General features: G+C 36.9%; 1 protein-coding gene across 1 annotated transcript in view; it reads right to left on the bottom strand.

Annotated features, from left to right (window-relative positions):
- Positions 1 to 27,307, bottom strand: part of LOC127649034 (NPC intracellular cholesterol transporter 1-like) — a 44,842-nt gene that overhangs the window by 9,846 nt on the left and 7,689 nt on the right. Inside the window, exons 2-19 of the mRNA XM_052133917.1 lie at positions 25,430 to 25,558; positions 19,566 to 19,672; positions 17,410 to 17,573; positions 17,070 to 17,237; positions 16,528 to 16,777; positions 13,500 to 13,585; positions 13,037 to 13,404; positions 11,598 to 11,824; positions 11,322 to 11,422; positions 9,277 to 9,379; positions 8,832 to 9,021; positions 7,876 to 8,058; positions 7,513 to 7,627; positions 4,953 to 5,080; positions 2,764 to 2,898; positions 2,468 to 2,557; positions 2,109 to 2,299; positions 152 to 267 (exon numbers count right to left, since the gene is read on the bottom strand). Of these exons, the coding sequence (XP_051989877.1) occupies positions 152 to 267; positions 2,109 to 2,299; positions 2,468 to 2,557; positions 2,764 to 2,898; positions 4,953 to 5,080; positions 7,513 to 7,627; positions 7,876 to 8,058; positions 8,832 to 9,021; positions 9,277 to 9,379; positions 11,322 to 11,422; positions 11,598 to 11,824; positions 13,037 to 13,404; positions 13,500 to 13,585; positions 16,528 to 16,777; positions 17,070 to 17,237; positions 17,410 to 17,573; positions 19,566 to 19,672; positions 25,430 to 25,558 (2,851 nt within the window). The remainder of the gene's footprint in view (positions 1 to 151; positions 268 to 2,108; positions 2,300 to 2,467; positions 2,558 to 2,763; positions 2,899 to 4,952; positions 5,081 to 7,512; positions 7,628 to 7,875; positions 8,059 to 8,831; positions 9,022 to 9,276; positions 9,380 to 11,321; positions 11,423 to 11,597; positions 11,825 to 13,036; positions 13,405 to 13,499; positions 13,586 to 16,527; positions 16,778 to 17,069; positions 17,238 to 17,409; positions 17,574 to 19,565; positions 19,673 to 25,429; positions 25,559 to 27,307) is intronic.

Here is a 27,307-nt window from a genome sequence, read left to right as displayed (position 1 = left end):
ATCATAGAGTTCAAAGGCCCCAGAACAAGAACACTGTGAACTGTTCAATATCTATTCAATAACTAACAAGGACTACCCTGCATTAAGTTCCCACAGTGACATTTCTGAAATGGAGGTCAGGGCTCTGTTGATCTACTGGCTAATGGTTTACCTGAAGCATTGCAGAAAGATCCTGTGGCGTTATAATATCTGCAGCATGATGATTGTGGCTTCACCCAGTCAAAGTAGTCATCCAGCCACGACGAAGGAACATTACTGATCCTAGTGCTGAAATTATGACACAAGAGTCACTACATTGATCTGATAGATGTCAAACTAGAAAACTGTAAAAGCAGTTACTGATCAAACAGTCACTATTAATCCAGATGCAGATAAGGGGCATTCAAACAGGATGCACTCTTGCATCTATCTGCATGGTGTATTAATCTTTTTCATGCACTAGACTGACATCTTTGATCAGTTGCAACACAGCGATTTTTCACAGGACTGTTGGGGTCAAGACATAAAAAACAAAACAAAAAAACAACTGTTCATAATAATTGTGGCCTTCAAGTGAATTTGGAAATATCGTAATTCCATGATCCGTGCACATGTCATATTTACCAGTGAGAAACTCAGAATTCTAGATTACAAATTAACCGTTAATCAGATTAATGGATATGTTTTAACTGATATTTCCACTTTTTGACTTAATTGGTTATCTGTTCTTTATTAATCAGGTTTACCTATAACGTTAGACACAAAACACTTGACATTTTTAATATTAAGTGAAGGCCTTTGAGCAAGTGTATATTGCAACTTAAACTATTAAACTTCAACTACTTCTTTGTAGACTGTGCCCAATATTAATATTGTACATCAGGCTATTCATTTAAAGAAGATAAATGATCAAGTTGTCATTGTGCTTTAAAGCAGAAATAAAACAACAATTAAAAATCAGTTATGCATATCGGTTATTGGACATTTAGACACAAACATTAACTTATCGGTCTTTAAAAACCAATATTGGTCGATCTCTATTGTAGACGATACACTTAATTCGAGTTGGAAGGGGTTGGTTGAGATGAACGGTCGTGGAACGCAATTCCGTAGTAGATGTTAGCAATTCCGTAGAGGCTGGGAATTGATGCAGCGTTCCCGATTCGTTTTCGATTCACAAGTTCTCGATTCGATTCGTATGGGTATATTTGAGTTATAATGCCCCTTTTGCCTATGCTTGAAAGAAGTTATCTCCCAGCAAATGCTGTTAATTCTACAGGGGACCTTCTAACTAGGTACATCAAGTATTAATTTGACTAATTATATTTGATTAGTTTTTCATCATTTTGGTCAAATTGTAGCCATTTAAAAAAAAGAACAGACCCATGTATTCCTTCAATGAATATGATATTATATTGCATACATTATATTTTGTAACATATTTATTGTTCAATAACATAATTTACACCTTTTTGCAAGTACTAAAATTGATTTGTTGAACGTGTTAAGAAACGTCTCTTTAAGAAAACTGGCATTTCTGTAACGATTGTCTGTAGATAAGCGCATGTTAATGAGAAAGACTAGAATGGCTTCATCTCATTGTGCCATGCGCGATTAGAATTAATTGTGTTTTTTTGTTTAGAGACCAACTGACTGTAAAAGAACAACGATTATTTGTATAATTTTTTTTCCTCCCTTTTCGGAATGCCCAAAATGCGCTCCAAGTCCATAGTGACTTGCCTCAAACCGGAAGGCGGAGGACAAATCTCAGTTGCCTCCGCGTCTGAGACCATCAATCTGTCCATTTTATCACAAGCGTGAGTGGATGCTTCACGGTATTCTCCGTGTCATCCACGCACAACTCATCACACACCCCACTGAGAGCAAGAACCAAATTATGGCAACTACGAGGAGGTTACCCCAATGTGACTCTACCCTCCCTAGCAACCGGGCCAATTGGTTGCTTGGGAAGCCTAACTGGAGTCACTCAGCACGCCCTAGATTCAAACTTGCGAATCCAGGTGTGATAGTCAGCGTCAATACTCGCTGAGCTACTCAGGCTTTCCAGGTGCACTTGAAAGAGGCCTATTTTCAACTCCAAAAGATGGCAAAATTTATGTTTAACTTACTAGTTACTCAAGAGTGAGGCGGTATAAATTTGCTGGATGAGAGAGTTGTTGTTGCAGCCCACTCCACCACATACTGCGTTCTGACCCTCAGTTGTTTTATAGTCATGTCCGTCTTCTACCACAAAATACACTGGTGGCCCCGTGTGCAGATACTCACTCAGGTTCCCAAAGTAATTCAGCACAAATGAGTCCTATGACAGAGAGAAGAAATAAGTCTTATTTACCTAGTACAAAGTTTCTTTTACTCTGTTCACTCAATTATGTTCACCACGGCCCCTTTTAGTCTCTGATGAGGTAATTAATGCATTCGTTGGCCAATAGTGTGTGTAATTCAAAAAGTGACAGGTACTTAAACATACATCAGGCATGGACAGGGTCTGTTCGAGTCCAATCTCCACTTTGTTAACAACAGCTATACTAAAAGAGAGCATACCCACAAACACAGCAACCTACAGATGAAAACAGAAACAATATAATATATCATTTCAAATAATATAATTGCTAAGCATTAATTAGCATAAGTGTATACAATGAATACGCTCTACCACTTTTCTGTCTGAGAATAAAAAAAGTAAAATGATGCCTTTTACAGCATTTTCTACACAGTTCAACTGTAATTAACTCAGTTTTTCTTGTCCGGTGCATTGATACTTACCACTAGGGGGCGCACCCAATCCATCAAGACAAAAGGAGCAAATATTTTCTTAAAGAAGTAGAACAGACATCCATCAGATTTTGCTTGCTGTCCCTCTGGCAACTTCACACAGCACAATATATCCACACGATTTGACTGGGGGGAAATTAACATAATAAGTTACGTATCTAATGCATCTCAAATCATTGTCAAGACTTATGCTCATATGAATCTTTTAGGAACATATCTATACTTCTTAAAACAGCGAGTACTTACTCATCATAGTCTAAAAACATATGCCGCATTTGACATTTTATCAAAAGTACTTCAATGTTTCACATATCTTTTCTGATCCTCTAAGTATACTTCAGTTTTTACATCTACTACAGCGTATACATACAGTCGAACGTCTATAGCTTTTTATAGAACTCCATTTGACACATGTGCACTATGACTGCTATAAGATACTCAAGCGTTTAGACACAAAGAAGTCTTTAGTTACACACACACACACACACACACACACACACACACTTTGTCGTCTTCTTGAACTTACACATGAAAGCAATGGCCCCACTAAATAGTGCAAATAATTCCAGGCGCTTGCGCATATGAAGTATGTGATGTTAGAAAAATCGTGAGGGGGTCTGTCTGCATCCTGCAAGATTACTACAAAACACACCCAATACAAATTATGCCTCCTTCAAATAACCAGTGAAATACTGGAAGTCTTGCAACAGCTGAATGTCACACAGTATTTGTTGCGTTTATGGAGTCCCGAAGCAACCCTACATCTAAATCTACACCTGTCCCTACACCCAACCACAAAGATTAAAAAATAAAGAGCTGGTAAAATTATTAAAATAAATACAGCAACTTAAAATTTATTTTAAACACAATCATACCGCTGTCCCACTAGGTGGCGAAAGTGAGGAGAAATGTGATTAAAATTAAGAGGAGGATCTATACCACTAATGGTGCATTTAAGTTCTCCTGGGAAGTTCATACTTAAGCCCCGTTCACACCGCGTGTGGCCGATAAAACTAATATTTCATAATTTGACAAGGAATCAGTTATTTTGTCTCTAAAAATGCACATTCTGCAGGGAAGAGTGTTATATATATATATATTCTGCAGCGGTGCTTAATGCATCACATCATTAAACAAGACGAACGTTATATCAATATATGAATCAAACTCACTCAGAATGCCGACACCGTTTTCCACGCATCATTTTATTAGGCCACATCTATGCATGTGGTTACAGACAAATTATATTGAACAGTGAAATCGCTCTCAGAATCTTTTAACTTCTCAGTCTTGCCTGCACTTGAGTCGACTCCAGTATCTCACACTCCCCCTGCCTGGAGACGGATGACGTAAGCTCCTCTGTCTTCACTCGTGATTGTCGCTCATCATTTGTATAAAGTTGACATTTTCTCAACTTGTCTTGTCACTCTACATGTCGATCTGTCGCGACAACTTTTGTCGCCGGAAGTCGCTGTGCTCTCATTGAAATGAATGGGATTGTGTCGCTGGTGGTATGAATGGGGCTTTACGAGGTCAGAGACCGTAAATACAACGTGATTTGCATTCAAGTGATTTTAGTCGGAAAGTTCGGACCCGTTTTGCAATATATTTCCTTCTCTCCTTTTCTCATACTGGCAAAGACAGGAAGCTTTTTTTTTTTAGCACCAATGCAACAAAATAAAGTGAAAGCCTCTCGTTGAGTGTAATTAATTAATGCTTTATCCATTTTATCTTTCTCATGTGGCTAATCATAATGATGGGAAATGTAGTTTTATTCCCCATAATGTCGCTGCATAAACCAGCAAAAATGGGTCTTATTTTTGGCAAGCTTTATCGTTTACTGAACTGCACTGTCAAAATCCACAAGCAAAAACTGGTAAACAAGTTATTACCAATAACATCGGCTTCCGCCATGATTCTTAAACTGACACGCCCCCAACTTGGAAAGTTGGGGCTAAAAGAAAATCCAGAGTTTCCCCACTCGTAATTATGACTTTGTGGTGGCGTTCATGTGCGCTCAACACGTAAATACAATAATTCCGACATGCACCATAATGGAGCACTCTGCTGTTGACGAACACTGTATGCATATGCCTAGCGTTCGTGTCAAAAACAAAGTATAATTTGGGCTTAATTATCAGTATTCTCACAGCAACTATTGAACTATTTGACACCCTCACCTCTTGCCTCTTAATGTCTAGTCCCAGCAGAGACACAAAGCAGCTGATCTGCAGGAGGAAGTCAATGAAGACGGCCAGACCAGCGAAAAGAGAGAATGTCCTCACTGCAGGCATGGTGGAAAGAGCACCTAGAGACAGATGAAAAAACACAGCATGTACAGTTAAAATCCAGCCATCTAGAAAAACAAATGATCTAAATACCGTAGACACTTAAAATTGTATGATAGCAAAATATCAAACCATGTGCCATTTATTTCAAGGAAAGGCACGCTGACGCACATTAAATGTTTTTCCATGCAAAACATTTCACAAAAACAAGTTTGCAATGTTTTAAAACTATAAATAAATAGCTGAACTGTTCAAAATTGAGACAAAATTTATTGTGATAAATGACATCTGTGGTTACACTGTGTGAAGTTGAGGAAAACTGACATAAAATCAATTCAGGGGAAGTGTCTCGAAATGTTGAAAGCTTGTTGTAAACCCAGTTGCGGTTGACACCCAAAGTTGTTGTAAACCTGCACTTATGTTTGTTGTCATTGTCAGTCTTTTGTAATCTTTGTTGGCAACTTTAGTTCAACTACAACTTTATCTGAAAGCTGTAGGAGGTGAGGTCTGGTTTAGTTTATTCATGTTTTTCTTTCCCGTTTATGTTAGTTAAGTTATGCATTTCTGTTTGATTTATTTTGTTAGGATGTTTAGTACTTTGAGTAGTTAGAATGCTTTCTGTTTGTTATTTTCAGACTTAACTCCATCTGAATTCTTTTGCTTCCTGTTAATATTAATTTGTTATTCCCCTTTTGAATTTTGCGTAATACAAAAATAAAACATTGCATAAAAAAAAAAAAAAAAGTTGCTCTCCGAGTTGTTGTTTGGGTATTAGTTGAGGGCTGTTGTTGTGTAGGGAAGTGTCCCTTGTTGTTAAGCCCAAGTTGTTGTAAAAACCCAAATTGTTGTTAGTGTTGTTAGTGTTGTTATTTTGCCATTTGGTGTTCTTTATTCATTTCTTTTTTCTCATACAACTTTAAATTATATATATTTGTTAATATTACAGTCACAACATTAATGTGAGAAGCTGTAGGGAGGGAGTGTTATTTTTGTTACCAACCTTTTCCTCCATTTTTGGTTAGACAGAGAGTCAAGGAAGAAATTGTTTCTTTTGTTCTCTCTTTATAGGTTAGTTAATAACTTTTGGGATTGGGTTTAGTTCAGCCTGGTCTCATTAAATTTACATGAGCATTGCAACGTTTTGCAAAACTGAAATGTGCTTCATTACACGTTTTGCTGCAGTTTTAAAGTGAAATGTCCAGCGGGGGGCACTAAAATCGAGCGAAATGAGGTTGTGATCAGGCAAGGTTAAGGTGAATTTTAGATGGAGGTTTTAATAAGAAAATGGTACCTCCCTAACCTAAAACTGTACCCTAAACCTAACCAATAGTGTCCAGAAAGATAAATGAGAGTTTAACAAACATACATCCTTACCCTTAACCAACACCAAACCAATAGTGTTTGAAAATGCTAATTCAAAAATAGAAAAGAAAACACACATTAACCGAGGTATCCACTTAATTTTGTATTGCTTTTTTGTCGGTTATACTTTAGAGCGTCTTTGGCTGGTTTTGAACCGTGGCTGTCAAGCTCAAAGTCCAATGCTCTATCAAGTGAGCTAATGATTTAGGAATAAGTGCGTATATGTACGTGGGACTGGAATACAAGTGTTAAAATGTTTCGTTTTTCAAATCATGTGTTAACGTAAGTGTTTGACATCATAACATAGCGGGATGAATAATCGATGAATCTTACATTTTTATAAAATCAAAATCAGTAACTGACCTCGTGATTTTTGTAACAACGATTAAGTCACACAGTTGTTTTAGTGCCTATAGTGTTCATTTCACCAGGACAAATGCGGAAAGCAGCACGTACATGTCAGGTTTGCAAAAATATCTATAGAGTAACAATCCTTCAATGAGACCAGATTGGTTTAGTTAGTTTACCTTATTGCTTATTTTGTCCTTGCTTCCTCATGAAGTGATCTATGCTTCCAGACTATTGAAAATAAACCTTGTAAAGAGTTTACATTTCTGTATGGTTTAAAAGACATTTTGTGTTTAAGCATTATGTTGTGGCCTCACACTAGACATTGAGAAAATGGTTAAGAAAATGTTGAAGACATTAGCTCAGAGAAAAGATCTATCATTATTTGTATGCCACCTGGTTTGATATTTTCCTACATTTTTAATTGTGGCTTAAGCGCTGAAATATTTTTGTGGTAACTGTACATAATTGCGAATGATGATGATTCAAAGTCTAATTTCAGACAGTAACCACATGATGAGAAGTTAAGTAATAATGAGATAGAGCTATGAGGAAATCTGATACTCTTAGGCAGCTATTTTAGGACACATTTCAAGACAAAACATTTTTAATGGGAGTTTGAGATGACTGGTTATAGCATGTGATTTTAACAGAAAGAGAACAGGGAACAGTCAAGGGTCATGTTCAAAGGCAAGTTTGTGTGCTTATTATGAACCAGTTCATGCATTTTTGGTTCATTTACCTAAAAAGAAAGCCACAGTCTCTGAGAACGAAGAGAGGAACATGCTGGGAGCCACATCTCCGAGAACACGACCAATCTGCTGATGAAGTTCCTCCTCAGGCATTCGCACATCTCTCTGACACACAAACATTGCCAATGTATGAGGCAAAACATCATGCCTGACAACAAGCTTAAAAAAACCCTAGTGAAACCTAACTTTCTCAAATGGAAAACAGAACTAAAAAGGTGCTTGTCTGAGCTGTATAGGGTGACAAAAATCAGCTGATAGCAACAAACAATCACAACACATCTCTCAGAGTGTTATATTTGAGATGAATCTACTCTCAGGACATTAAAATAATATGTAAACACATCACCACACACTTGGTAGGTCTGCACGATGATGAAGATGTTGTCAACTCCTACGGCCAGCACGAGGAAGGGAATGACCTCAATGACAATAAGTGTGAGGGGGATGCCGATGTAGCTGAAGATCCCCAGTGAACAGGCCACAGAGCTCAAAACAATCAAAATGCCAGCAATACCCAAAGAGATCTTGGAGTCCACCTTTAGAACACACACACACACACACACACACACAGTTATATACACATTACGGATGGGCATTTTGTCTACTCGAGTACTCCGACTAATTACTAGAGTACTCGTCGAGTACTCAAGGGGCAATTACATGTTCATAACTGTATATATATAATAACTTGTCTGCTGCATTGCGTCTTGTTGTTCCAGTGTATCGTCTATTCATTATTATAAGCTGTTATAAAATAGTATGTTACAAAATGTACAAAAGATAGCATAATCAAAATATAATACATCATATTTAGTCATTATGTGAAGATTCACTGCCCAATTCTGAAAGAATGTGCACAACACACATCTGACTGTTCTTCCTTCAGGTTAACGTAGTAATCTTAGTAAGTGCACACCAGTTTTTTAGTGACTGTCTGAACAGTCATCTATTTTCAAATAACAGGAGATGCCATAACCATTGCGTTTTGATATGCATGTCAAGTTGAAGTTCAGTTTTGAAAATGCTGTACTGTTTTCTATTTAACTGTGCGGTCTAGTTGTTTGAAACACTCGCCTGATGTACAATGCCACATGCGTCTGTTGTGTCCAAATGTTCACTATTGAGGAAAGCTGTGATTCTCTGTATTGTTTTCTATTAATGTCTGTTCATTGTCAGAGTTTGTGGTGCATCCATTTGTATGAGTTAAATATCAGCACTCATTCTATTTTGCCTCTTTACCAACCAAACAAACTTAAATAAGTTTAAGAATTAAGGCCAGGCGAGACATGAAGAGCCGACAGGGTCTTACCAGCAGTGTCCGACAACTCTGAATGTGGCCCAGAGCCAGTGAGATGTACACAAACATGATGATGTAGCTGACCACAATGGTGTTGATATCACTGTTGCTCTCACGGTCGATCTCATCCTCGATGCTGCGCTCTGAGCTGAATGATATGGTTAAGTTAGGGTTGTCGTAGTTCTTCATGAACTTGATGAACCTGTGGAGATGTGGTTTAGATAACATCACTTTTGTAATAACTTTCCAATCCAGACAGTGCATCTGTAGTATATACATTGCTTATGCATCTTTACACACATTTATTAATTCACATTTGTTAAGCAAATAAAGAATGGCTATTGACCAGCTAGCATTCAGGATCGGAACAGTATGTTTTATAACAGAACTTAGAGTAGGTGATCAACTACAAGGGTGTTAAAGAAGCAATAGTAATCAAAGTAGTTAAAAATCTTACTCTTTTTCCCATGCCAAGGCTTTTCCTAATTTGTCTGTGTCATTCAGGTAGTTGTTGACAGGAAAGGTGATCACTAGAGCTGTGGCATTATTGTAGGCAGTGCCTGTTAAAAAAAAAAATAAATAAAAACAAAACACACACACCTTTACAATATTTCAGGTTTACGATAGAAAAATCAACCTCAAAACAGACACCCATACAAATTAAAAAAATGTATATCTTCAACTCTGGGGGATTTTTGGGCTGCAGTCTGCAATTTTTCACACTCAAATTTAAAAGTTCACCATTTACACATACTGTGGACTAACAGGCAAATATTGGTCAACATTTTTCATGAACTCTAGGTGGCGCTGATTTGCGACACAAATGTTTTCAGCCCTTATTTTTTAATTATATGTAACAAATGCAGAAGTTATGGTTATCTATAAAAAAAGTTCAGATACCAAAGTTTCAGACGATACCACACTTGGCTGACTTATGTATACGAGGACTTGAACATTTTTAAGCATTAACGTTTATCGCGACATAGCGCCCCCTTACAGATCTGCCGGTAGGTCCACAGAGTTGAAGAGGATACCAAAACTTATTGCAAGTTTCTTAAACTATCTTTATGTCTCAAAAAAAATATGATAAGTAAAGTCCCTTCTAGGGCCTCCATTTATACCTGGTATCAGAATATATGAGCGGAGTGGAGCAACAATTACCCCTCCATGCTCAAAGCATATGTATTATTGCTTTTAATTAACATTACGTTATAATTCTGTGAATGAAAAAAAAATAAAAATAAAATAAATAATTCTCAGAATACACTTTTTTAAATCAAAACTATATGTCTAATGCGGAGTTCACTTTTATCAAATTTTTTATGATTTTAAACCTCCATTCGCATTTGCTAAGCTTCTTCATCTGCAAATGTATAACGCATAAATTGGCCTGTACGGCACTAAAATAAATTTAGATGGCAATCGATTAAAGTGAAACTATGCAATATTAACATGGTGATTAGTTCAGTTGGTGTTTTACATCGCTAAAATTAAATTCTATTTAACGCAGGACATAATAGCCTACAGTTAAGATTGAGATGCATTCGATTAGAATGTTGATATATCCCCTATTAAATATTTTGAATAATCATATGTACTACTGACCTTTATATTTTAGAGAAAACAATGACGCTCTGATTTTTTAAAAACCCGCTCCTCGCTCCAGGCAAAATCATGCCGCTCCACTCATCGCTCCGCTCCACACACATACTCGGCCTGGTATTAATATGCGATTTGGGTGATCTATTTAAAATGTGACAACTCTAAAGACAGGTATAAACGAGGTCCAAAAAGTTACGACTTGTCCACTTTAACAACATTTGGAAAATGCATGCGACCACATTGGGCTCATAGTGCAAACGCTCATCCGTTTGAATAGCAGTGAAGCACCGCCAGATCATGTGTCAATCAACAGCTGCGGAATTTTAAACTTTGCTAGTTGTGTGAAAATGTGTTAAAAATAAATAATGGTCCAATAAAAAAATAAAATAAATAAAAAAAAACAGAATTCTGCGACAATCGCGCCACCAAACGGAAGTGTAAAAATAAACTTTTGTCTGCCGTTGGTCAAACATGGAGATAGTCTCACCCCCAACTCATGGCATTGGTTGAGTAATGTTGTTGGGGCGGGTCCAAGAAGGTCTCTCGAAACAAACACAGGAATTTCATAGTGCAACAGAAACAGTGTTTACAGTTTTCGAGAAAATGTATCTATGAATGACTTACAAATAGTGGTCTCTGCATATTAAGCTGGGATAGAAGAAAGTATTTTAACATAGAAAATGTTACATACATGCTTTAATGGAGGTACAATTGGGAGAAACAATGACAATTTTTTTTTTTATCCACAATGCATTTTTTTTGTACTTATTATCCTGCAGTAACACATGACCTAGTGATTGATGCATGCCATCATTAAGGCTTAACGGAATACTAACAGGTGTAAAAAGGGCTAAAAGACATGTCTTTGTTCTTGTGTCTTTATGTTTGAGTCAAATTCACCTTCATATCCCCCAAGAGCAAGCCAGGGGAAAACTGGCCCTCCATATGTACCCATGCAGGGGTCATGTAAATTGGTTGTATCATCCAGGGCCGTGGGAGAACTAGGGCAAAAAGTAAAAGATATGACATTGAGTAATTCTATTTCAAATTAAAAAGACGGCAGTGCCAATGTTTTTTTTCTGGTTATTATTGGCTGTAGGAGCTTCATCTTGCATTTAAATATGATTGGTGCCATTTTAATAAACTGCAAAATAAGTAAAAACCAGTGGAACTTACCTGACGCAGTATAGAAAATGAGTGTGGTAGTCAAAGTAGACAAGGAACTCATCCTTATCTACATGATCCAGAACATTGTGGCTGTTTTGGAAATAGTTTAACACACTCAGGATGGTACAATTGTCATTGTAAGGAGCCAAAGGAGACACACAGATATCTTTCAAGGTCACATTTTCTCCATTATATTCAGCTGCCAGATTAGATATTTCTGTCTGGAGATCCAACACCTATATAGACAACAGAGGAGATACTACCAGTCAAACATTGGGTTGAATTGGACAGGATAGTGAAGGACAAGCAGCCAACAAGTGCCCAGCATACCGGAGAACTCCAATAATGTTTAAAAAGCAGTCCAGATGGGGGGCCTGGGTAGCTCAGCGAGTATTGACGCTGACTACCACCCTTGGAGTCGCAAGTTCGAATCCAGGGTGTGCTAATTGACTCCTGCCAAGTCTCCTAAGCAACCAAATTGGCCTGGTTGCTAGGGAGGATAGTCACATGGGGTATCCTCCTGAACTTTTTTTTTTTACATAATTCTCTTAATATACATGTGGCATCTCATGAATATTTTGTTGTTTCCTCACAAATCTGTGAAATCCGTGGGGGAAAATTCTTCACCACCAAAATTAAAATTGCATGGATTCTGACTGAGATGACTGTATTATGCCTGTGGCATTTTGCCATATAAAAGGTAAATGTGACAACGCCCTAAGATTTTGATATAAACAAAAATACAACAAGTTTTGATTTGTTTAAGAATTTGTCATTACATAATTCCTACACTTTCATTTGTGCTACTTCATAGTTTATGACTTTACTATTATTCTAAAATGTGGAAAATAGTTCTGAGCAGGTGATTTCAAACTTTGGACTGGTAACACATTTTAAAATGCTGTCAAAACATATTAATGAGCTTTAGGCCTTTATACGGTGTTCAAAATCACAACTTAAGCAATAAGGTATGAGATGCTCTGCTAGAATTTAAATATAGTCATGGATAAAGGGCCTGCAACCCCTTGAGCCAAGACTATATTCACAATATGGCAGTCTCAAGTGCCCTATTGCTATTATGTGAAGCTTAGAGTATCACATAATACAAATATTAAGGACGCACATGTTTAATGTTATTTTGAAGTAAAATTATTAAATGCCATCATTGCGTTAGAAAATATATTCCATATATAATATATAAGATGCCAACTTTGCATTAGAAAATACATTGTATATATAAAATACAAGACAAAAACCAACATGACATTAGGCAGAAGTTATCTTCGGTCACCATTCACTCTCAGAATGCTGACAGATGCTACTTACTAAAGAAAGTAATACTGGTTTGGAACAACATGAGGGTAAGTCAATTATGACACATTTTTATTTTACTATCCCATTACACACAATCCACAACCCAACCATGTTTAAGTGCCTTGTTGACTCACCTGATGGAGTAGTGATATGTTCAGAATAGGGGCGAAGCTGATGTCTGGTCCAGATGTGGGTGAAAAGATGTAGGGCTCAGTCCACGGGGTGGTGATTATAAGCTGCTCGGTGCGGAAGAAGGGTCCGAAGTGCTGATCAAAGTAGTCCTTCTCCTGCCTGGCCCTACTGCTGGGTGACGACCACAGCTCCACCGGGTTGGTGGTGATGCGCATGTAGGCCAGTCCAGCAGAGCAGGCCAACACCAGCACCATGCTAGCCAGGATCACGGTTAGGGGATGACGCACACACAGCGAGCCCCAGTTGCTGAAGAGTACGCGAAGAGCATTCTCGAAACGCTCACCCAACGTCTCGCTGCATGTAGCTTCATCTAGGAATAAGGAGATTTGTTCAAAGTCTAGTATTTTGTTGGAAAGACACTATTTTGCTATATTTTCGATTTTTCTTCTCAGTGAATTTAGATACCTAAAAACTCTGTGCCATCACCATTCAAGGAGAGGGGCTGATTGCTGTCTAGAATTGGGCCATATTCTGAAGTCACTTTAGCCCTCCTGTAATGGAAAAAAAAAGTCTTTTTTTTTTTAACTTTAATGTGAGGCACTGTCCTCAGCCATTGCATTTAAAAGACATTAAAACATATTTTGTGTTTCGCAGAACCTCTTCAACTCTGGGGTATTTTTGGGATGCCGTCTGCAATTTTTCACTCTCAAATTTAAAAGCTGACAAACTGTGGACTAATTGCCAACAGTGTATTTTTATTTTTTTTTAAAGAAATTTTTAGAAAAAAAAAAAACATTCATAAATAGGACTGCATATGTTTACAATCCTATGTATGTATGTATGTATGCATGTATGTCTTTTTTTTTTTTTTGTCCTACCTTTGAAAGCATGTAATTCTGGTTTTGTTCACTCCATGTTCAAGATAAAGTCTTATTTTTATTTCCCTAGAGATGGCATCAAGTACTAGAATGTTTTTTTCCTTTATCACCTTCCATCACAAAATGCAGATCTGAAATGTAGGTGGGGCTCGAATGCATTTAAGCCCTCACAGATGTGCTCGTCCATATTCAGTCTAATTTTCAGTTTATGCACCACCCCCATTGCTTCAAATATCTTGGCCTCTGCATTGACTAGAAGCTCAATCTAGGTATCATTTGAAATCTGAGATCCTCCCGTTTGTGATGATATATAACATTTTATCATCAATAGTCGACAACATATTTCCGGTGATTTGTTTAGCATGCTTTTCCTTCTGGATAGCATATTTTGTTCTGGACATCTAAGATATAACTTTGGAATAGTCACACAAGCAATATCACAGACAAGTAAAAAATGGCTTTGGGGCTTACAGCAGCAATAATCAGTGCATAAGAGACGATTGTATTTGATGTCTTACAAATATCATATTTCACTTCGTGATTATTTTACAAATCTTGTTAATTTCTTAAAAAAAAGAAAATGTGGTATTAGGGCAACAAAATAAACTGTACAGTCCCATTAATTAGAATGAAAGCTTTTATTTGATATACACTGGAGGCCAAATGTTTGGAAGAATGTACAGATTTTGCTCTTATGGAAGGAAATTGGTACTTTTATTTACTAAAATGGCATTCAGCTGATCACAATGTATAGTCATTACATTAATAACATGAAAAATTACAATTAGAAAAAATTATTCAGAACTTTTTAAACTACTTCAAAGTGTTCTCGTCAAATAATCATCCACATGCAGCAATGACAGCTTGCAGATTCTTGGCATTCTAGCTGTCAGTTTGTCCAGATAGTCGGGTGACATTTCACCCCATGCATCCTGTAGCATTTGCCATAGATGTGGCTGTCTGTTGGGCACTTCTCATGTACCTTACAATCTAACTGATCCCACAAAAGCTCAATGGAGTTAAGATCAAACTGGCGACCAGGGCGGGGCCGAGCGGCATCTGGGCAGAGCAAGGCCAGGAAGATAAGTGGTGAATGAGCTCCACCTGTGTGACACGCTGGTCTTACGTTCCTGTGAGGGGCGGCAGAAGTATTTGAGGGGAGGAGACAGCGGCAGACAAGAGAGAGACGCACAGAGCTGACTGTGTGCGCGTGTGGTGATGTGTCCTTGTATGTCGGGGACCGCAGAAATGCAGACCGAACTGGTCTGTGTGTTGAATGTTATGACTGAAAAGCCTGATTGCTTTCTGATGCCTTCCTTTTCATCACAATCCATAACACTCTTTTCCAATGATCAGTTGTCCAATGTCTGCGTTTCTTTGCCCACTCTAACCTTTTCTTTTTATTTTTCTGTTTCAAAAATGTATTTTTCTTTGCAATTCTTCCTATAAGGCCTGCACCCCTGAGTCTTCTCTTTACTGTTGTACATGAAACTGGTGTTGAGCGAGTAGAATTCAATGAAGCTGTCAGCGGAGGACATGTGAAGCATCCATTTCTGAACTAGAGACTCTGATGTACTTATCCTCTTGTTTAGTTGAACATCTGGCCTTCCATATCTCTTTCTGTCTTGTTAGAGCCAGTTATCCTTTGTCATTGAAGACTGTAGTGTACAGCTTTATAAGAAATCTTCAGTTTTTTGGCAATTTCAAGCATTTTATAGCCTTCATTCCTCAAAACAATGATTGACTGAGTTTCTAGAGAAAGCTGTTTCTGTTTTGACCTGATATTGACCTTAAGACATGCAAGACTATTGCAAAGTGTGGCAACTCAAAGCAAAGACAATGTTAAGCTTAATTTAATGAACCAAATAGCTGTCAGCTGTGTTTTATATAAATGGCAAGTGATTTTCAAAAAACCAAATTAGCATGAAATGGGGCCGGTCTAGATTTGATGATAAAGTGATTGTGCTGTTTTTTTCACATCAGTTATGTCCCGACTATACTTTGTGATCAGTTGAATGCCACTTTGGTGAATTAAAGTACCAATTTCCTTCTGAAACAGCAAAATCTCTACATTCTTCCAAACTTTTGGCCACCGGTATATGATTTGTCTATTTAAGTGCTATTTGAAAGGCTTTTATATTCATATAAATATTTCTACAGCATGATCTCTAGATGGTGCTGGTTTGTGACCGATGTTTTCTGGCCTTATTTTGTTATTTTATGTAACATACATGCATAAGTGATGGTTATCTATGAATATTTCAGATTCTAAGCATTCATTCAATATCACATATGCCTGATGTATTCTGAGATTTGAACATTTTAAGTGTAAACCGTTTTCGCGACAGCATCCTATTTTGGACCCGCCGGTGGATCCAGAGTTGAAGAGGATATGATACAAAAGTCATACGGGTTTGGAATGACACGAGGGCAGAGTAAATTATGATAGAACTTTCCTTTTTTAGTGAACTGTTCCTTTAAATTCATAGCTTATTAACGTGGCAAACTAGAGTGATGGCATTTTACCCTCACAAATGATTTGAATGCAAATAAAACCCTCTTGAAAAATCACTGATTGGTTTGAGGAACTTTACCTCACCATCCACAAACTTTACCTGTAACACCATGCCCCTAGCACGACTCCAAAGAATATGAGGAGGAAGATTATATAGGAACACCACATGATGACTGTCATGGCGTCCAGGCCAAGGATGGTCCAGGGTGGAGGGATTGAAGGTGGGATGGGTGTGGGGCCACAGGCTCGACTGCAGTCCTGACAGGAGCAGGGCCCCAAGCCATCATCCAGAGACTCTGTGCAGCTAAATGTCGTCTTGTTCATGGGAGTCATGCCCGCAACAGGCACATCTAGAGAACACAGGACCAAATATTTTAAAGACACACGTCACAATTTCCAAGGGGTATAAGAAGAAACAAGACAAAGCTTGCTGGAGTGTTCAGGGAGGTTGCTAGGGCATTGCTAAGTTGTTGTTAGCCTAAGTTGAAAGAGCGCAGCCACAAGTCTCTATGAAATTTTGGTGGTTATATATGCATCTGGTTCCTCCTTTAATAGAAGTCTATGGGACTTTTGCACCACTAATTATGGTTGCGTTTGGAAGCAAAAAAAAAAAACTTTGTGTGTGTGTGTGTGTATATACACCTGAGAAAACAGGGTCAATGGCAAAAGGAACCTGGCCATTGTTGATATCAAACATGTACTTGATCCAGTTGTTAGGAGTGCACTCAGTGGCGTCTTTCCCACACAGCAGATTGAGGGCTTTGTCATTGCTGGATGGAGCCTGAACATCACTGCAGGCATTATACATGGCTGTAGAGGGACATGACAGAAACAATTGTGTCATGTAATCCAAAGTGTTTTGCACTACCTTTCAAATAATGATTGTTATCTAGGCCAAATTCTTGCTGCAATTACAAAATGTTTTAGGAAGTACTAACAAAATTGGGTTCCTTTACTCTAACCATGACTAATTAATCCTCACCATTGGCAAAGGTTTGGCCGATGTAATAGGACACTTCAAACACATTAGTGTTGTTGTGTTCAGGGTCTGGAGAGAACTGGGTTGCATTGAGAAACTGGCTCTGTCTTGGACTGCAGGTGAGCTCACAGAACAGCGTCATGAAGTTGAAGAAACATGCAGGACACCTGACACACAAGAACAACAAATATTACAGTGGATATTATATTACTGCCATAAAACGGAGGCATAAGCTGTGGCAGTCAAGCACACATTACTTACTTTCCAATGAAACGTTACTTAGATCAATAAATAACCCGTATATGACTTAAGTGGCAAATATGTTATTCCACACAAGTATACACACACACACTTTGGGCACTTTTAGCACTGTGGAATTTTAGGTAATAAAGTCTTTTAAAACATTTTTCACACACTCACTATTTTATTTATTTTGTCTATCAACATTGTACAACAGTGATGTCACTTTTGTCATTTTCTTTTCTGAAAGTCATGAGAATCCCCACCTCAGTGTCATATCCAGCACATCTCAGATTCTGTATTGTGGTGAAAATGACAGTGATGGTAATGACGTTTTTGAAATGAAATGGCTGATAACTTTGTCTCTCTAAGGCTAGTTTCATAAAGAACATTATATGTATCTTAAATGCACACAATTAAATACATTCACACGTTTTGCCTAATTTGGCAAAATTACATATTGTTTGGAAACGATGGCCACTATAAATAAGATATTTGTGAAGTGAAATTTATCCAGATTATTCTTTGATTTCTTCAAATATCGCTTGTCTCATTTTATCTCAAATATTTTATATATAAAAAAAAGTAACAAAAAAAAAAAAAAACTCTTCATTGAAACTTTTGTCAACTTGGTTAACAACTAAACTTTTGATAAAACTTTATTAGGGCAAAATTGTTCGGTATGGTGAAAATTCCGTGTAGACTTTTTTTTTTTTTTTTTCACACAATAAATATAGAAATGTTTTTTGTTTATGTCACTCTTTTAGATTTTAATAGTTTTAAGCATGTAATAATTTGTATTTTAGAATGGATTTTAATAGTGATGGTCTGGGACAAGACCCATACAATAAAATCTAGAAAATGCATTTGAAAAGTACCAAAAATAATTGCTGTAAGGTGGTAAAAAATGTATATGTCTGTTTTAACGTGACCATATAACAAAAGGGAAAAAAAAAAAAAAAAAAAAAAGTTGAAATATGTGCATTTAAGAAAAAACCTGGGACATGAAAGTGCCCAAACTTAAAGAAACACCAAAATATACATGATTATATTCTATTATATTAGAACTGTCAATATTAACAAATGCATGTGATTAATTACAATTTAATTAACCCCTTTTTTACCATACACTCAAACGAATACTCAAAAGAAATCTTGTTGCACTTTAATCCCTTATAATGCAACACTTTGTGTTACCATCTCCTTAGATAAATCACTTATGTTGTATACTTCTTCACTTTGGAGTTTTGTGCTGTTAGCATATTTTTAACAGTTTGCGATTATAACCGTTTGATTCTTTCTAACGAGTGGAACGAATAAAGAATGATGTTGCATAAATCTACACATATTACCGAACGTAATAATTACACAGAGGTTTGCTTTTTTTTTTTTTATTGAAATGGAATACATTTAAAGAAAATTACACAAATAATCTCAATTAAATATTTTAAATCAACTAAACACTATAATATATAACTGATGAAATTTTATAGATTATATAGAAACTGTTGTATCTATCAAGTCACGGGGGTGCATTGGCTCTGTTTTTTGGTAACGACTGAGTCTTTATGTGTGTATATGTATGCATGTGTGACATGTTTGGTGAGAGCGAAAGACTGCAAGAGCGCCTTTCAAGTGAAAAGAATTTGGATATTATAGACATTGTTTGTCGTTCTTATCTGATCAACTTAGCCAATGTCTTTGTTTTTATTTGGTTCTTTTGATGAAGTAGCCTGTACGGCTTTGAAATAACTGAAAGAATTAGGAGAACAATTAATAAATAAATAATTATGGAACCGTTACACGGTCAAGACCTGGAACTACTTCATAGCCACGAGTTTACTGAAAAAAATAATTGCACACCTTAGAATGTCAGTCAACCAATCAGTATGAAGCATTTAACAGACCCATAAACATACCTGGACAAATACTGAAGGGGGATCTGGATGTTGCCTTTCAGTGTCTTGAGCTGCTGGGTGTCACAGCAGAAGCTGTTTTCCGCATCCACATAACTTGAACAAAGTTCCTACACACACACACACACACACACACACACACACACACACACACACACACGCTACTTAAAATGGTATATCTGTTAATGTTTTAATATTCAATGTTAAACACAATTCAGCAATCTGGAATACTGCTGTTAAATTATTTTTTTATGCATTTATTCTTAAATAATCCATCATTATTTTAAAAGAATATGATGAAGACACGAAAGGAACTGGCAATGGCTACGTTCAAATGTATACAAAATACTTCTGAATACAATGATTATTGCAATAATCAAATTATAAGGAATAATCAGATTAAGATGCTTAAATGATTTGGGCAAAACTCTTTAATACAGTTTACATGCTACTTGCAACTCTGATTATTCACAGACGAATGTGATGCTTTTATGTTATACACACATATATATAAAATTATAAAAAAGAAAATTGTTGCAAATATGTATAACTACAGCTTGGCATAAGGAATATTAGTCAACAAATGAGTCATTTGTTTGTCAGATTATGCTGATTGCCCTGTCTGTTTTGATTCACCACAAAAAAAAAAAAAAAAATATCGGTTCATAAGAATCATTTGTTTGATGGATTACACAGTTTCACAATTTTTGTGAATCGGACTACACTGTGCACGCTGGATGTTGTCGTGTTCCACGAGGACAAACTCACGGTATATGGTTAAAATGTTTTTATCCCTTTCACAAAAAGGCCTATGTAGTGCAAAAAAATAAAATAAATAAAACCAGATGTTTTTTTCCTGTTCTGTCTCCAGTTACACTTTTAACAGTGAAACAATTTAAGGATGCTCATTGATAAATCAAAATCACTTTGTTGCTCAGAACTGCACACAAGACTTTCACCTACTGTTGCACTTGTGTATATGGTAGTGACACAAAGCAGTCGTGACGAGACATATGTAAATATGTTGTTTATTGTAAATTGGTATATCAAATGTACTGATACTTGCACTATATAAATGTACAGTAAACAATACACGCAATATAGAATACACATACAATAAAAATAAGAGTATATAAAAAATATATATATATATACAGTAGTTATATTGTGGAGAATATACTTGACAAGTCCAGTGTGAGATATAAGATGAATAAAGTGCAGTGCTGATTATTGATCCTGATAGATCAAGTGTTCAACAGTCTGACTGCTTGGGGGAAGAAGCTGTCATGTAGTTGGCTGGTGCGGGTCCTAATGCTGCGATACCGCCTGCCTGATGGTAGCATTGAGAGCAGCCCATGATTCAGGTGGCTGGAGTCTCTGATGATCCTCCGAGGTTTTTTTTTTTTTTTTCACACACACACACACACACACACACACACACACACACGCCTGTTATAGATGTCCTGGAGGGAGGGAAGCTCCAATGATGTTTCTGGCAGTTCGCACCACCCTTTGCAGGTCTTTGCGGTTGTGGGCGGTGCTAATGCCATACCAGGCGGTGATACAGCCAGTCAGGATGCTCTCTACAGTACTACTGTATAACTGTGTGAGGATGTGGTGGTTCATTCCAAACTTCCTCAGCCGTCTCAGGAAGAGGAGGCGCTGGTGAGCCTTTACAACGGCCTCAGTGTGGACGGACCATGCGAGTTCCTCAGTAATGTGGATACTGAGGAACTTGAAGCTGCTGACTCTCTCTACCAGTGCTTCATTAATGGTGATGGGGCTGTGTACTCTGTCTTTCCTCCTGAAGTCCACTACAAGCTCCTTGGTCTTACTGATGTTGAGGGAGAGGTTGTGCTTATGACACCAGCGTGTCAGAGTGTGTTGTTAAATTAGTCGTACTGCCTGTATATTTTATAGCAGCATGTAAAATGTCATGCTGCATGGTTTTATCAAAATCTCCATCTCTCTTATAAAACCTAAAGTGTTCCCAAACATTGGATTTGTAATTATTTGGTGGAAGATGCAGCTCTGCCTCTGCCATTTTAATCTATATTCTATGACAGGGGTGCCCACACTTTTTTGCGTGATGATCTACTTTTAAATGACCAACTCAATAAGATCTACCAACTAAAAAAAATAAATAAAAGTTTCATTTAAAAAAAACATGCTTGTTGGCAATCAATACCTAGTTGTTATGGCAACTGAATAAACAAAAATCTCACCTGGTCAAAATGTACTTGTCAAGTATAAGTCAGACAGAAACTAAAAGGAAAGATATATATATATATATATTTTTTTTTTTTAATTTAACAAAAGCACATTTAAATTATGTGCGATCTACCAGCATTGCCTTCCATCGACTGGTAGATCGCGATCAACGTACATGGAAAGCCATAAGTGTCAAAATTCAAAAGTTTTGTATCGCCGTATTAAGCTTTGAAATGGCATTTTCTAACGCCATAGTGCGTTAAGTAAACGGCGTTAGGCATTACATAAACGCCGTATGCCATCACGCCTTAAGTTAACCAAGTTATTTTAGCGCCTCATATAACTTAATTAGCCTATTCATTTGCTCATGTATATAACTCCTCTATCGCGTTTGAGGGTTCTACTGCAAGTTGGATGATTAAAATCATTAAATGGCAACGAGAACCGTTGTTTCACAATGCAAACGCACATTAAATGACTGCAGCCGACTTTTGGCTAACTAAGCTGGATATTCGCTAACCAAGACCCCATTTACTAACTTTAATTCACAAATTGGTATTCACTTGTTTGTGTGTGTCTAATATTACAGAAGTAGGCCTATTTCTTAACGGTTTACAGACATATTTGCTGTTGGCCAGTTTGTCAACTTTCCTTGTTATTATGCAAATGTATTATTGCATGAGATATTTTCAGATTCATATTTAAAAGTTTAATCTGCTGCTCTAGAGACAGTCCTGGACATCGACCATTGCTGATTTGTAGTGGATACATAGGTTGATGTCTTCTTGTGATTGTTCTGTAACATAGATGGCAGATATTCTACAATATATATATTTTTCTATAGTCAAAAGATGTTTAAGGTGGTTGTGGTTATATTATATAGTGATAGATACATTGACCACACACTTTAATACTTCATTTCTGCATCATGTAAAACTTGAATTATCTGCAGGGGTGTACATGGCATTATTTGTATTTTGTCCTGGGTGATACAACAGAGGTCTTCGACTTAATACAGTATTAGTGTAAATGCAGCATGCATTATTTTTTGTTTACTGATGCCATTGTAGCTAAGCTGTATTCACAGTCGTAAATAATACAAATTATTAATTTATTCTGCAAACAAAAGTGTAATTGACAAATGCTTATCAATAATACACTTATGGCTAAAATGTTTACAGTTTTCATTGACTAAAACTACATTAAAAAGCCCAGACTTTGTCAACTAAAACATGACAAAAAGTAATAAATAAAAATAGGATACGGTTGACTAAATACGATACAAATCCTGTGTCAAATATCCTTTTTAGTTAAGACTAAGACTAAATAAAAAAAACAGCTAACAAATTTAACACTAGTATTCAGTTACCAGGTCATTAGAAGTAAATTAACGCAAAGCCAACGTTTACGTGTTTTTAACATCACTTTATGATCAGTATGGTACCACCTCCGGCTCATTTTGAGCCAGGAAAAACCCTGGTTATATGGCGATATTTTGGCTTTAAGATAAACGACACTGAGCAGAGAGAGGAACTGTGCAAAATTAAAGTTGCTGCATCACATGGCAACATGACAAATTTATATCAGCACCTGAAACAGCACAGAGAATAGTAGGATGAAAGACAGTGAAAGCCCAGATTAGTAAAGACACAGCTGAAACAACAACCTGTACGCTAAACAAAACAATTACAGAAGTGTTTGTGAGTGTCTCACCATATGACAAGTCTTCACAGAGATATAGAAGAGACATGATGCACCGTTAGCAAAGTGGGATTTCAGAAAATGATCCACACACTGGACAAGAGGTACCAGCGATAAGTAGAACTTTTTAGAAAGAGGATTTGGAAATACCAGTTGGTCATTTAAAAAAAAAAAAAAAAAACACAACAGCAACAGTTTTAGTGGTTTGGGCGAACCACACTTTTATATCCAGTTTCCTTTTTAAAAGAGTTTATACAAAGTACATGTTACATCCTGCTTAAATGTCTGTTTGTTTGGACAATCTTATTTTCATGAACATTTGTATGTTCTTATTTATTGTTCTATTTTATTTAGGTGTAATATTGAGAAAATAACAAGTTTGCAGTAATGCAATGATGTTATTATTTAATTTTGTAAAAATATATTAATTTGAAAACACTGCATTTATAGTTGTTGTTGTTGCTAGTTTGTATGTTTGAGTTGAGAAATACACATTTCAGCATTATCAGTAATCTATCAATTTTACTTGATAACCAACCAAGTTGACTCATGATACCATTTGTTTATTATAATCGCATATCGCAATATGACTTTTTCCCCAAATCGTGCAGCCCTATGTTGAACTATTTGATTTGGCATCAGTAAACAAAAAATAATGCTTTGGCATGATGCTGCATTTACACTAATACTGTATTAAGTCAAAGACCTCTGTTGTATCACCCAGGACAAAATACAAATAATGCCATGTACACCCCTGCAGATCATACAAGTTTTACATGATGCAGAAATTAGGTATTAAAGTGTGTGGTCAATGTATCTATCACTATATAATATAACCACATTAAACATCTTTTGACTATAGATAATTATAGAAAAATATAGAAATTTTTTATATATATATATATATATATTATTGTAGCATATCTGCCATCTGTTACAGAACAATCACAAGAAGACATCAACCTATGTATCCACTACAAATCATCAATGGTCGATATCCAGGACTGTCTCTAGGGCAGCAGATTAAACTTTTAAATAAACAAGATTTCAATATGAATCTGAAAATATCTCATGCAATAATACATTTGCATAATAACAAGGAAAGTTGACAAACTGGCCAACAGCAAATATGTCTGTAAACCATTAATAAATAGGCCTACTTCTGTAATATTAGACACACACAAACAAGTGAATACCAATTTGTGAATTAAAGTTAGTAAATGGGGTCTTGGTTAGCGAATATCCAGCTTAGTTAGCCAAAAGTCGGCTGCAGTCATTTAATGTGCATTTGCATTGTGAAACAACGGTTCTCGTAACTTAACGCGTGACTGCGTACAGCATTTATGTAACGCCTAACGCCGTTTACTTAACGCCCTATGGCATTTAGAAAACGTTTTTTCAAAGCTTAATACGGTGATAAAAAAACATGTGAATTTTGACCCTTATGGCTTTCCATACCCATGTTCTATGTGACTCTCAGGACACGCCTTGGTCTCAATAGTGTTGTGATACATCATGTTCACGTAGCAGCAGTGGTGATGACAGAACGCGCTGGAGAAACAGTTTAGAGAGGAGAACTCAATATACATATGAAATATTGGTCACAAATTATCGGTCACTTTCCAAATAATACAAGTGTAGTGCATCTTCTAATAATTATATATAAATAAATCTTTTTTTTCAGACGCAAAGATGTTAGAAACGATGCATCGCGATACAAATGCCAAATTGTATCCGATGCACACTTTTTTAAAATCGATGTGTCGCATCGTTAACTTTTATGCCGATGCATATCGGTGAATCTTACCGTTCCTGCTCCACATGTATCTCCACAATTAGCATAATTGCAATATTCTGTTTACATGCGCATGTGGTCATTGTGTGGTTTGTAGTCTTTGGAGCACTAACAATATCATACAGCTGATTACAGATCATGAGGGGCTACATGCTCTTACCAGTAGCAGTTCCTGTCCTTCGTCAGGTAATGGTTTAGGAGGCCCTGTGTAGTTGCAGTTGTACTTCTTCTCTTGGACTTTAGTGGAGTTACTACATTCACCATACCAGATACAGTGCTGGCCATTCACCTGCACAGACACACAGGAGAAAACACAACTAGAAAAAGTTCGTGGAGACATACTTTAAGTTGGCTTGTGAAAGTCTAAAGTTTGATAGACAGACAGACAGACAGATAGATAGACAGAGAGATAGATGCTAGCACGTTTTTAGCATGTTTTAGTACTTCGCTAGGCGATGCTAGCATGTGTTAGCATGATGTTAGCACGTTTTTAGCATGTTTTAGCACTCCGCTAGGCGATGCTAGCATGTGTTAGCATGATGCTAGCACGATTTTAGCATGTTTTAGCACTCCGCTAGGCGATGCTAGCATGTGTTAGCATGATGCTAGCACGTTTAGCATGTTTTAACACTCCGCTAGGCGATGCTAGCATGTGTTAGCATGATGCTAGCACGTTTTTAGCATGTTTTTGCACTTCGCCAGGCGATGCTAGCACATTTTTAGCATGTTTTAGCACTTCGCTAGGCGATGCTAGCATGTGTTAGCATGATGTTAGCACGTTTTTAGCATTTTTTAGCACTTCGCTAGGCGATGCTAGCATGTGTTAGCATGATGCTAACACGTTTTTAGCATTTTTAGCACTCGCTAGGCCATGCTAGCATGTGTTAGCATGATGCTAAGCACGCTTTTAGCATGTTTTAGCACTTCGCTAGGCGATGCTAGCATGTGTTAGCATGATGCTAGTACGTTTTTAGCATGTTTTAGCACTTTGCTAGGCGATGCTAGCATGTGTTACCAGTGTAGACTGATTCCTAAACAAATGACTCTAATGAGCCGGTTCTTTTGAATCTACAGTGTGAAACATACAGTGTGACCAGTGTAGTCTGATTCCCAAATTAATGACTCTAATGAGCCAGTTCTACAGTGTAGTGTTAAAAAAAGTTTAACTTAGTTGCTAGATAGAGAGATAGATATTTACCCTTAGAGATATATAGAGAGAGAGAGAGAGATAGATATTTACCCTTAGAGATATATAGAGATAGAGAGAGAGAGAGAGAGAGATATTTACCCTTAGAGATATATAGAGATAGAGAGCGAGAGAGAGATATTTACCCTTAGAGATATATAGAGATAGAGAGAGAGAGATAGATATTTACCCTTAGAGATATATAGAGATAGAGAGATAGATATTTACCCTTAGAGATATATAGAGATATATAGATAGATAGAGAGATAGATATTTACCCTTAGAGATATATAGATAGAGTAGATATTACCCTAGAGAGATGTAGAGATAGAGATAGATGAGAGAGAGAGAGAGAGATATTTACCCTGAGAGATAGACAGAGACCCTCAGATACATTTTGGCTGCTTGATAAGATAGATAATCCTCTGAGAGAGAGAGAGAGAGGAGAGATGCAGGGCTGACAGGCCCTTTTGTCTAGTATGTGTGAAAATGTCAGTTGGGATTTAAATTTCTGAACATTCAGAGATGTTAGAGTCAATGGGAGTTTTTTCGAGTTTGATCGCCATTTTAGGAAAACCGTAAGTCTGATCAGTTAGAGATAGATATAGCACACTATTAGAGATTAGTCTGAAGGTCTGTGCGAAGTTTGGTGCCTGTAGCTTAGAAAGCTCTAGAGAGGAGTTAGAGATACGAAATTTCACCGCTAAGAAGAATAAGAACTAGATAGGTACATTTCCGAAGAAAATGTGAGTGGTGCTTGCCGTGGCAAAACTCGATCAAATAGCATGCTTGAAAAGAACAAAAATTATGGTCATAAATAAATCAATCCAGAAGTCTGTACGATTTTCTGGT

This window comes from Xyrauchen texanus, chromosome 9 (assembly GCF_025860055.1).
Source record: "Xyrauchen texanus isolate HMW12.3.18 chromosome 9, RBS_HiC_50CHRs, whole genome shotgun sequence".
NCBI lineage: Eukaryota > Metazoa > Chordata > Actinopteri > Cypriniformes > Catostomidae > Xyrauchen > Xyrauchen texanus.
This window is presented reverse-complemented; position numbering and strand designations above follow the sequence as displayed.